At 42.0% G+C, this 12687-nt stretch overlaps 1 protein-coding gene across 8 annotated transcripts in view; it reads left to right on the top strand.

Annotated features, from left to right (window-relative positions):
- Nucleotides 1-22: 22 nt before the first annotated feature.
- Nucleotides 23-12687, top strand: part of LOC144492602 (nucleotide-binding oligomerization domain-containing protein 1-like) — a 48533-nt gene continuing 35868 nt past the window's right edge. For 7 of the 8 annotated variants that reach the window (XR_013497609.1, XM_078210803.1, XM_078210802.1 and 4 more), the window contains exons 1-3: nt 23-189; nt 6555-6893; nt 11113-11442. Coding sequence is in view for 7 of the 8 variants with exons in the window: in XM_078210803.1 (XP_078066929.1) it covers nt 138-189; nt 6555-6893; nt 11113-11442 (721 nt within the window). In the remaining variant the exon portion in view is untranslated. The remainder of the gene's footprint in view (nt 190-6554; nt 6894-11112; nt 11443-12687) is intronic. The other variant, XM_078210805.1, reaches the window with a different exon arrangement.

Genomic DNA, 12687 nt, shown 5'->3' with positions numbered 1-12687 from the left:
CTAAATGTGTAGTTCCGCCTCCAAAATTGCTTTCATTTCCGTTTCTGTTCAAGCCAAACCGTTGCGGTGTTTGGTTTATTCGCCTGGAAATCATGTATTTCCTTCACAATCCGTTTTGAAGCAAGACAAACGGAACAATGAGCTGCTTTCTAACAAAATTCACAACGTTTTGCTTTGTTTCCGTAGCAGGTAAGTGAAGAAGCCTTTGTGACTATGAACAAGGAAGTCAATTCCCTCTGGACGAGTTAAATTCAGCCTTCATGCCAGGGATTCAATCGACAGAAAGTGGAACGATAGTTAATTATTCTGGTTAAAGTTATTATTAATAATACAATAAACCCTAATACTTGGTATATTACAGTATTGCCAAAACAATTGCTTTCCTGAAGATTTAACAGGTTTTTTTTCAGCTGAACTACCATCAGAAGATGGAAAACAATAAATGACTGTGACGTGTACATACAGGGCGGCACGGTAGCACAGTGGTTAGCACTGCTGCTTCACAGCTCCAGGGTCCCGGGTTCGATTCCCGGCTCGGGTCACTGTCTGTGTGGAGTTTGCACATTCTCCTCGTGTCTGCGTGGGTTTCCTCCGGGTGCTCCGGTTTCCTCCCACAGTCCAAAGATGTGCGGGTTAGGTTGATTGGCCAGGTTAAAAATTGCCCCTTAGAGTCCTGGGATGTGTAGGTTAGAGGGATTAGCAGGTAAATATGTGGGGGTAGGGCCTGGTGGGATTGTGGTCGGTGCAGACTCGATGGGCCGAATGGCCTCCTTCTGCACTGTAGGGTTTCTATGATTTCTATGATTTGTCATAGAAACTAGAAGCAGGAGTAGTCTATTCAGTCCTTCAAGCCTGCTCCACCATTCATTACGACCATGGCTGATCATTATATTCCAGTGGTTCCCAAAGGGTGCGGCGCGAGAGGATGGCAAGTGTGGTGGGAAGATTCAAGGACAATCAAAGAAACATTGAAACATGGTTATGCTTTCTGGATGTCCCATGATATTATAAAGTAGTTGTGTTCTATGTTATGAATCAAGCACTGCTAGGAGTTGTTCCCTTTAGCCCCAAGAGCTATATCATAGAAACCCTACAGTACAGAAAGAGGCCATTCGGCCCATCGAGTCTGCACCGACCACAATCCCACCCAGGCCCTACCCCCATATCTCCCCACTAATCCCTCCAACCTACGCATCTCAGGACACTAAGCGCAATTTGTAGCATGGCCAATGAACCTAACCCGCACATCTTTGGACTGTGGGAGGAAACCGGAGCACCCGGAGGAAACCCACGCAGACACGAGGAGAATGTGCAAACTCCACACAGACAGTGACCCAAGCCGGGAATCGAACCCAGGTCCCTGGAGCTGTGAAGCAGCAGTGCTAACCACTGTGCTACCGTGCCGTGCCGTTGAAATCACACAACATTTTGACCTCAACTACTTTCTGTGCAGTGAATTCCACTCATTCACCACTCTCTGGATGAAGAAATTTCTCCTCACCTCAATTCTAAAAGGTTTATCCCTTAGCCTCAAACGATGACCCCTAGTTCTGGACTCCCCCACCATCAGGAACATTCTTTCTGAATCTACCCGTCTAACCCTGTTAGAATTTTATAACTTTCTATGAGATCCCCCCTCACTCTTCTAAAGTCCAATGAATTCGGCTAGGAGGGCTGAAGAGCCTGTTCCTGAGCTGTAATTTTCTTTGTTCTTTGAATATAATCCTAAATGCACGCTGTAAACTTCTATGACTCTATGACTTTGTCTTTCCTCATATATGACAGACCTGCCATCCCAGGAATTAGCCTGGTAAACCTTCGCTGTACTCCCTCTATAGCAGGAACATCCTTCCTCAGATAAGGACATCAAAATTGCCGCAATATTCCAGATGTGGCCTCACCAAGGCCTTGTACAATAGCAGCAAAACATCCCTATCCCTATACTCAAATCCTCTTTCAACAAAGGCCATCATACCATTTGCCCAAGGGGCAAAGTGCCCATGTCCAGGGGGTGCCTTGGTACTGCCCATTGGGCAAGGGACAGTGCCAAGGTGGTGGGGCTGAGGGGGCAGGGACTCGGGGCAATTGGTGGGAATGGGGGGGTCCCGCTGCCATTCTGCATTGGGATCCGGTCAAGGCTGGAAGGAGGGCAGTAATTGGGGTGGGATTGTCACTGATAGGGGGGTGCCGGAGATTGGGGTGCTCTGGCCGGAGTGGGGTGGGGGGTGTTGGGGCTGGCCCGGGAATGCTGGTGAGAACTGTGGGGCAGCAGTGCGAGTGTCCCAGGCTGGCCAGCGATCGAGCTGACCAATAAACTGAAGGCTGACTGTTTGGGGCAACTGCACATACGCATAAGATAAAGGTGCATGGTGTTACAGGTAATGTATTAGCATGGATAGAGGATTAGTTAACTAACAGAAAGCAAAGAGTGGGGGTAAATGGTGGTTTTTCTGGTTGGCGATCAGTGACTCGTGGTATGCTTCAGGGATCAGTGTTGGGACCGCAATTGTTTACAATTTACATAGATGACTTGGAGTTGGAGACCAAGTGTAGTGTGTCAGAATTTGCAGATGACACTAAGATGAGTGGCAGAGCAAAGCATGCAGAGGACGCTGACAGTCTGCAAAGGGATATAGATAGTCTAAGTGATTGGGCGAGGGTCTAGCAGATGGAGTACAATGTTGGGAAATGTGAGGTCATCCATTATGGTAGGAATAACAGCAAAATGGACTATTAAATGGTAAAAAATTGCAGCATGCTGCTGTGCAAAGGGACCTGGGTGTCCTTGTGCAAGAATCACAAGGGGTTGGTTTGCAGGTGCAGCAGGTAATTAAGAAGGCAAATGGAATTTTGTCCTTCATTGCTAGAGGGATGGAGTTTCAAAACAGCGAGGTCATGTTGCAGCTGTATAAGGTGCTGGTGAAGCCACACCTGGAGTACTGTGTACAGTTTTGGTCTCCTTACTTGAGAAAGGATATACTGACACTAGATGAGGTAAGAAGTCTCACAACACCAGGTTAAAGTCCAACAGGTTTATTTGGTAGCAAATACCATAAGCTTTCGGAGCACTGCTCCTTCGTCAGATGGAGTGGAAATGTGCTCTCAAACAGTACAAACAGACAAAATCAAGTTGCAGAATACTGATTAGAATGCGAATCCTACAACCAGCCAGGTCTTACGGTACAGACAATGTGGGTGGAGGGAACATTAAACACAGGCACAGGAGATTCACTAGGTTGATTCCGGAGTTGAGAGGGTTGGCCTATGAGGAGAGACTGAGTAGACTGGGGCTATATTCATTGGAATTCAGAAGAATGCGGGGAGACTTTATAGAAACATATAAGTTTATGAAGGGAATAGATAAGGTAGAAGCAGGGAAGTTGTTTCCAGTGGCGGGTGAAAATAGAACTAGGGAGCATGCATGGCCTCAAAATAAGGGGGAGCAGATTTAGGACTGAGTTGAGGAGGAACTTCTTCACACAAAGGGTTGTGAATCTATGGAATTCCCTGTCAAGTGAAGCAGTTGAGGCTACCTCATTGAATGTGTTTAAAGGTAGGATAGGTAAATGTTTGAACAGTAAAGGAATTAAGGGTTATGGTGAGTGGGCGGGTAAGTGGAGCTGAGTCCACGAAAAGATCAGCCATGATCTTATTGAATGGTGGAGCAGGCTCGAGGGGCTGGATGGCCTACTCCTGCTCCTATTTCTTATGTTAATCTTGTTACTGGGTATATCATATCTCATTATTCCTCTGAACGCATGCTAATCTTGTTACTTGTTTGATACTTTGTTTTCATGTCAAGTTCAACTGTTAACCTCATTAACTTCCTACATTCTTAACATCTTCCCATCTATTTTTGTGCCATTTGCAAACTTGGCAACAGTACATTCACTATAGTGGCCCCAGCACTAACCCTGAAGAACTCCACTAGTTCCAGAAAATGCCCATCTTATCCCCGAACTCGCTGTCTTCTATCAGTTAGCCAATCCTCTATCCATGCTAATATTCTACCTCAAAACCATGGGCTCTCATCTTATTAAGTAGTCTTTTGTGCAAGACCTTTTCAAGCGTTTTTTGGAAATCCAAGTATGTTACATTACATTACATCTATTGGTTACATCTACTCCATCTATCCTGCAAATTACCACCTCAAAGAATTCTAATAAATTTGTCAGGCATGATTTCCTCTTCATGAAGCCATATTGACTCTGCTTGATTATATTATACATTTCTATATGCTCTGCTATTGTATCCTTTATAATGAATTCTAATATTTTCCCAAAGACAGATGTCAAGCTAATTGGTCTATAGTTACCTGTTTTTGTCTCCTTCCCATTTTGAATAAGGTTGTTACATTGGCAGTTTTTCAATCCTCTAGGACTTTTCCAGAATTTAAGGATTGTTGGAAGGTCACTACCAGTGCATCCACTTTCTCTGTAGTTACTTCCTTTAATATCCTTGGATGCAACCCATTAGGGCCAGGGGTCTTATCGTCCTTTTGCCTTTTTACTTTCCCTGGTACTTTTTCTCTGGTGACAGTTATTGCATTTATTTCCTTTCCCACCCTTTTGCTCCTTGATTAGTTAGAATTTTTGGAATGCTATTAGAGTCTTCCACCGTGAACACTGAAGTAAAGTATTTATTTAACTCCACGGCCATTTCCTGGCTCCCCATTATTATTTCCCCAGTCTCATTTTCTGAGGAGCCTATGTTTACTTTGGCCTCTCTTTTTATATAGTTAAAGAAACTCTCGCTGTCCATTTTTATATTACTTGCTAGTTCACCCTCATAGTTTACCTTCCCCCTTTTTATTATTTTTTTCAGTCATCTTTTGTTGGTTTTTGAAACATTCCTAATCCTCTGCCTTACCACTAATCTTTGCCGCATTATATGATTTTTTCTTTCAGTTTAATACTACCCTTAACTTCCTTGGGTTAACCATGGTTGATTTATCCCCTTCCTAGAATTCTTTTTCCTCACTGAGATATATGTCTGTTGAGTCATGGACTATTTTCATAAACATCTGTCATTGCTGATTAACCATCCTTCCTGCTGCATTCCTTCCCCTGTCCATTCCAGCCATCTCTGCCCTTGTTGCTGTAGAATTACTCTTATTTACGTTTAGCATAGAAGTTTAGCAAGTTTCTCACTCTCAAACTGAATGCTAAATTCTACTATGTTATGGTCACTGTTTCCTCAGGAATCTTTTACTCTGAAATTGTTTATTAAACCTGCTCGTTACACATTACCAGATCTAAAATAGTCTGATCTCTGATTGGATCCACAACATATTATTCTGTCCCAAAAACATTCTATAAATTCTTCCTCTTGGCTGCCTCTACCAATTTGATTTTCCCAATCTACATGAGGATTAAAGTCACTCATGATTAAAGTGCTCCATACCCTCATTATCTGCTGTTTATTCTCTGTCCTACAGTACAGCTACTGTTAGGGGGCCTACAGACTACTGCCACTGGTATCTTCTTTCCATTTGTTATTTCTTACCTCCACCCACATGGATTCTACATCTTCTGATTGAAGATCATTTCTTCCTATCATACTTATTCCATCTCATACCAACAAAGCTACCCCACTACCCTTTCCTTCCTGCCTGTCCTTACAAAAAGTCACATATCCCTAATTATTTAGTTCCCAGTTTTCATCTCCTTGTAACCCCATCTCTATAATGGCTATAAGGTCATACCCATTAACCCCAATTTTTGCCATCAATTCATTTATTTTGTGCTGAATACTATGTGTATTTAAGTAAAGAGCCATTCACTTTGCTTTGTTAACATTTTTTTCCCTTTTTATCCCATTTGCTGCTATATTTTTATGTTTGTACACTCTGTCCCTTCCTGTCACACTCTGGGTATCATTACCTAAACATCTGCCTTGTAAAGCTGCCACATCCTTTTCCTTTATATGCCTAAATAGGCCCCCTCCAGAATCATCCCCCTCCCCTTATTTTGTTTAAAGCGCTCTTTACTTCTCTAGTTATGCAGTTTGCAAGAACACTGGCCCCTAGGTCCTGATATTCTGATCCCAGCCATCCCAACCAATGGCTTTTTATCCCCACAACCTGATCAGGATCCTCCATCGCCTTTCATAAACAAAGTTTTTTTCCCCCTCCCCACCCAATCACAGATCTATTCCCCCCCACCCCACAATCACCAACCTCTCCCCTCCCAGTCGTGGGTCATTCCTCCTGCTCCCCCATATCTTTCCCTTCCCACCACACACACCTCTCTGGTTGCTGGCTGCAGGCTGGGAAACAAAAAGATAGACTTGCATTTAAATTGCATTTTCACGACCAATGGATATATTAAAATGCTTTCCAGCCAATGAAGTACTTTTTTAAAGAATAGCCGCTACTGTTGTAATGAAGGAAATAGATATTTAAAAGTGGCTGAGTGGTGTCCCACACGCCCCTGTTATATTTTGCCTCTGTTCGCCATTTCTCCTTCCACAGAATTTTCGTGAAGCAAAGAATGATTGTAATGAATTATTTATGAACCATGTTTTGAACTTTTGTTGTGTATTTTTTAATGCAGCTTCCCTCGAGGTGATGGTCATCCCAGCTATCAATGCCACAATCGGTGATGATGTCGTGCTGGGCTGCCTATTTACACGCACAGTTGAATTGAAATTGAGCTACATTGTGATTGAATGGAATCACAGAGTGGGCACCGATAACAAAGCAGTTTGCTTGTTCGAGTTTGGAGAATATGAAAGCTATAGACCAGGATCGAGTCTCTCCATAAATGAAATAAGCAAAGCAAATGCTTCTTTACTTCTAAAAAATGTTACAATTCAAGATGTTGGATCATACTCCTGCACAGTTACAGTATTTTCTGATAAAGCAACGGGGACCGTTACTCTGGCAATAACAGGTGAGTGAGGAATAATGCCTGAAGTATGATCCTTCAGGAACTGTGTGTGTGGAGTTTTTATTCACTATATTCACCGGAAATGTGAATGTAAATTAAGAATTCCAGCTGACTTTGGGAAGTGTAAAAATGTACTGATGAGAAAAGTGCAGAGATGCAAATATTCTCAATTGAACTCCGAGTTTACCGTAAAAAGGCAAATCATTTGCCTTCACCTAAATGAGCTAAAATAAAAGTGTCTAGAAATTTCTGAGAGAAAAGCACTTCCACAATCAGGTTAAATTAACTTAAACTTTTATCTTAGTTGTGAAGGTACATTTCTGCACATTGAAACATCCATCTGGATTGATTCTGTGATTTGAGAGGCATTTGACAAGGTGCCACGTCAAAGGTTGCTACACGGAATAAGAGCTCATCGTGTCAGGGGTGTTGTGCCTGCTACACAGTCTGTTTTAATCCTTATACGGTGGACAATTAACTGCGAGTAGACGTCTTGTTAGTACAACCAATATTTGTTTAAGACACACAATCAATAATCACCCACCCAACCAACAATAAGTTATCTTACAGAAAATACTAAAGTTCAAGTCCAATGCAAGACCTTGACTTAACTTTGCGTGACTGGAAGTACCCAAGCAGGTATTGGCCTTTATCTGTGCGTTGGTCTTGGTCGTCCTCTGCATAGTCTGGTCCTTTGGTCTGGTCTGGCACTCTGGCTCTGGTCTTCCTTCCTTCTCAGCTGTGGTGGCTCTCTTCGTGCTGGTCGTCGCCGGCGATGGTCACCGGTGTTGTAGCTCGTTCGTGGGGTCAGAGAGAGAGAGACATTCTTGGTTGTGCAGCACCCTTTATACCCCGTTGGGTTTCGCGCTCCTTTTGGCCAATGCCAATCACTCGATCAGGACTTGATCACCCTGATCGATAAAGTCCAATCGGGTGCTGCCACACCAATCTCTGGGTGTGTCCCCAATGGCCAAGTCTGCAGGTGCTGGGGGCACGTAGGGTTCACACCTCCCTCCCAAATAAGGGGTTACGGCGCCCTAATGTCTGGTAAACAACCCAGTTTGACCAGAAAGTCTCTTTTGTCCTGGAGATAACCCATATCCTGTGTATTCACCCGTCTGGGTTGCAGCCTGTTTATCTCTGTCTTTTAGGTTGCAGCCTGTCGTTTTAGCTCTTGCCTAATTGTCCCAGAGTGCTTTACAAATCGCCATTTTAGATGGCCCGTTTGGCCTCAGGGGTAGCAGGGTCATTGAATGTTTTTTTAAGGCAGAGGGAGTCAAAGGATATAAGGGGTAGGTGGGAATGTGAAGTTGAGGTCACAATCAGATCAGCCATGATCTTATTGAATGACGGAGAAGGCCCGAGGGGCCGAATGGCCTCCTCCAGCTCCTAATTCTTACGTTCATATACGTAATCCAAATGTAATGGATCTAATTACAATTTATTGATTGGAAAATTTCAGTTGCAGCTTTGTGTCATGAAAAATAGGTGAAAGATTATTGTTTGTGGGAGTTTGCTGTGTGAAAGTCGCTTCCTACATTGCAGCAGGAGCTACAGTTTTAAAAGAAATTAATTGGCTGTAAAATGCTTTGAGATGTCCAGTCGTCTTTAAAAACACTATATAAATGTGATTTCCATTTCTTTTGTTTCAATCATTCAATCTGTTAAAGTGAACCGTGTCTGCATTTCCCATGAGGTTTGTTAGGTTGTATGGGAGTGACCTCAGAACATTGGGCGTAACCATGTTGTTGTGCCATTTGGAGGAAGCTCTAATCAGTATTCTACCTGACCTGCAATCGGTGTCCCATTCACCTTCCTGGAATTTGTGCCTGAGATGAGCACATATTTGCACAGTCACAAAGACTGCCTATTTCTACCTCCATAGTATTTCCCGATTTTGCCCCATCACAGCTCAATTTCTGCTTTAAAAAAAGGCTCATTCATGCCTTTGTTATCGCTAAACCTGACAATGCTTTACAGGTTGGCCTTCCATATTCTACCTTACGTAAACCTATCTGCTGTCCATATATTAACTCAGCAAATCCAGTTAACCTATCACCCCTGTGCTCGCTGACTTGTGTTGGTTCCAGTTAAAACAACATCTTGATTTTAAAATTTTTGATCTTGTTTTCAAATCTCTCCATGGCCTCAACCCCTCCTATCTTTGTAACCTTTTCCTTCCTGCCCCACAGCCCTTTCAGATATCTGCACTCACCTCTCACCTCACCACCTCAATTTCCATCTTCAAAACATCTACACTTCTTAAAACCTACCTCTTTGATCAAATAGTTGTTATCTGACCTGATATGACCTTACAGAGGTCTGGCTCAGTTTTAATATTTTGTGTTATAATGCACCTGTGAAGTACTTTGGGACGTTAAAGGCACTAAATTGTTGGTCGTTATGACAATGAACCATGTTAGCATTCACCATAATTACACATCTGAAGTCTACACATGCGCAATTAAATGCAGATATCCAGAAATTGCTGTAAGCAATTCAATGCTTTCCCATAGGATATGCAGTACCCACAGGATGCAGTAAAATTGAATTAACAAAAGCTTCCACTCTTAAGCTAAGTTTATTAGTGTTCCAAGTATGCTTACATTAACACTGCAATGAAGTTACTATGAAAATCCCCTCGTGGCCACACTCCAGTGCCTGTTTGGGTATTGGGTATAACAGTGCCTGTTATGGATATAGATAGAATTGTAGGAATATTAGGAATAGTTATGGATAAATATAGAATTGTAGGAATATTAGGAATAGTTATGGATAAATATAGAATTGTAGGAATATTAGGAATAGTTATGGATAAATATAGAATTGTAGGAATATTAGGAATAGTTATGGATACAGGTAGAATTGTAGGAATACTAAGAATAGTTATGGTTACAGATAGAATTGTAGGAATACTAGGAATAGTTATGGATGTGGATAGAACTGTGGGAATGGTATATTTCATGACTCACAGAGTAGGTATTTTAATTGGCTATGTGATACTGTTACAACTGTGCAGTATCCATGGAAAATTACATCTTTTAGGAAGTATAAAAAACCAGAAACAGCAATGTGAGCTGGGGTAACGTTGTTTATCCTCAGCAAACATGAACAGCTGGGCAAAACATCTACTCCATCTGATAGTCAATTATAGAAACTTCCATAGAATTGTAGGGATACTTGGGATAGTTATGAATGAAACTGCAACTGAGCAGTTGCAGTTTCATTCTGAGTGGACATGTCAACAGGTCAGAATATCCTCTTCTGACAGAAATTTAATAATTTATGAATTCCAAGACACTGTACTAAGGGGATTTAGATAGAGGGGAATTAAATTCACTGGTTGAGTATACAATGTGGGGAAAGGGGGAGTGGAGGGCGGGTGGAGGGGCATAGTCTAAAATTAGAGCCAGAGCTTACAGAAGTGAAATAGGAAAGCACTTCTTTATGCACATGGTGGTAGAGGTACCACAGGTGGTACAGTGGTTAGCATTGCTGCCTCACAGTGCCAGGGACCTGGGTTCAATTCCCGGCTTGGGTCACTGTCTGTGTGGAGTCTGCATGTTCTCCCCGTGTCTGCGTGGGTTTCCTCCGGGTGCTCCGGTTTCCTCCCACAGTCCGAAACACATGCTGGTTAGGTGCATTGGCCTTGCTAAATTCTCCCTCAGTCTACCCGAGCAGGCACCGGAGTGTGGCAACTAGGGGATTTTCACAGAAACTTCATTGTAGTGTTAATGTAAGCCTACTTGTGACACTAATAAATAAACAAAATAGGTTTGGAAATCTCTTTTGAAGAAAGTAATTAACGCAAGATCAATTGTAAATTTAAACCTGAGATAGCCTAATTTTTATATTTAAAAAAAAAATACTGTGGATGTTGGAATTCTGAAATACATAAAGAAAATGCTGGATGTGGCGAGAGAAACAGAGTTAACATTTCGAGTCCATGTTACTTTGCCAGCCTACTTCATTTATCCAGCATTTTTTTTTATTATAACCTAATTTTTGTTGGCCATAAGTATTAATGCATATGGGGCTCAGGTGGGTACATGAAATAAGGTCTCAGATCAACCATAAGCACATTCAATGGCAAAACAGGCTTGAGGGGTTAAATTGCCTGCACCCATTTCTATGCATGGCTAACATGACCATGTTGCATTTTTAAGGAGATATCTAATAAAAGGAACATAAAATTTATTTTAATTCCTTTTTTTCTTGGTAGTACCTCCTACGGTTTCAGTAAACACCGTAAACATAGACGTTGAACTTGGGGAAGATAAAACAATCATTTGTGAGATGAAACATTTTTATCCAGAAAACCACTCTATCTCTTGGTTTAAACGTGGCTCAAAGGACAGCGAAAACCAAGTTGACCTCACATCAAGAGCGATTGCGGGAAAACCTCAGCAAAATCAAGATGGAACGTTTAATCAGCTTTCATTCCTGATTGTCAAAGGCACCCAGGCAGATGATGGAGCATCTTATGTCTGCAAAATTAGTCATGAAGCTTTAGAGACACCTTTACAAAGAGTTGTTAGTTTGACCATCAAGGGTGAGTAATAATAAAGGAGAATGGTATCTAGTAAATGGCGAGAAATATTTCATTTTTCGAATCTAATGTGGTATGAATTGGAATTTACTTTCACTTAGGAAACCTTGGCTTGAATTTGTGTAACTGAGCCACACAAATGGATCATTACAAATTAAGGACATTATTTGGTTCCTGCACATGTAGACATCTAGGCCGGAATTTTACCATCCCACCCGCCACGGGAATTGGAGCGAGGGGGCAGACAATGGAAAGGTCCGTTGACCTCGAGTGGGATTTTACGGTTTTGGGACGAGTGAGGCCTTAAAATCCCCTATTCTTTCCAATGAGCCTTGCCATATTTACATTTAGGCCCAGTTTTTCTTCATTGTTCAAATTGTTCATTGCTCATCTGTTCATTGAAATGTATTTGTGAATGTTTTTCACAACACACAGGGATAGAAATACTGATGAACTTTCATATGAATTTATTAGAAATGAAAAGACAACAAAGCAATTTCAATATTATATCTGAATGATATGGAATTTCTAAGTGGATTCTGTTGTACCCCATGTCAAAATTTGCAAGGGAACAATTATTTTACTATTAGGAACAAAAAGTTCTTTTTTAATTAGCCTGAGTGAGTATTCAACCAAATAATCTATTTTTTGATTGTTCAGCTATCAGCAGACTCAAAGATTTGTGAACATGTTTGAGAATATCTGAGTGAAACGACAGATAGAATTTCAATACAGAACTCACACACATTCCCCTTTGGAGCACAACTCATCCCCCTAAGTCCAGAAAGTTTAGGTCAACGGAGCCAGGGTTTTGTTACCCCCAAGTGTACATAGAAGTGCCTTGCAGTTAAAGCACACTCAATGGGCGGGAGTTTACGACCTTGTTCGTCCCGAAACCGTAAAATCCAGCCCGAGGTGCAACAGACTTTCCTATTGTCCGCCTCTCGCCCGTTCCAATTCTTGTAGAGGGCGAGGTGGTAAAATTCTGGCCATTGACTCCAGATAATTCTACAAACCAGTGGGAACATTTCCAGCCTCCAGTGACAAGTCTACGCCATCTAGGATCAATTAGTGAGCCAGGCTAGATGAGGAGTCATTTCTCTCGGTGCTTGGAATCCATTTCACTCATTAGTTCTGAATTTCTACCATCACTTGTATCATTGTGGAACCCCCTTGATCCCAAAGGGATCTGATTACTTCCTCCGCCTGAAGGAGACTGTCGTTATTTTGCCAATAAACAATTAAAAA

This window comes from Mustelus asterias, chromosome 4 (genome assembly GCF_964213995.1).
Source record: "Mustelus asterias chromosome 4, sMusAst1.hap1.1, whole genome shotgun sequence".
NCBI classification, from domain to species: domain Eukaryota; kingdom Metazoa; phylum Chordata; class Chondrichthyes; order Carcharhiniformes; family Triakidae; genus Mustelus; species Mustelus asterias.
Note: the sequence above shows the minus strand (reverse complement) of the source record. Positions and strands in the feature narration are given on the sequence as shown.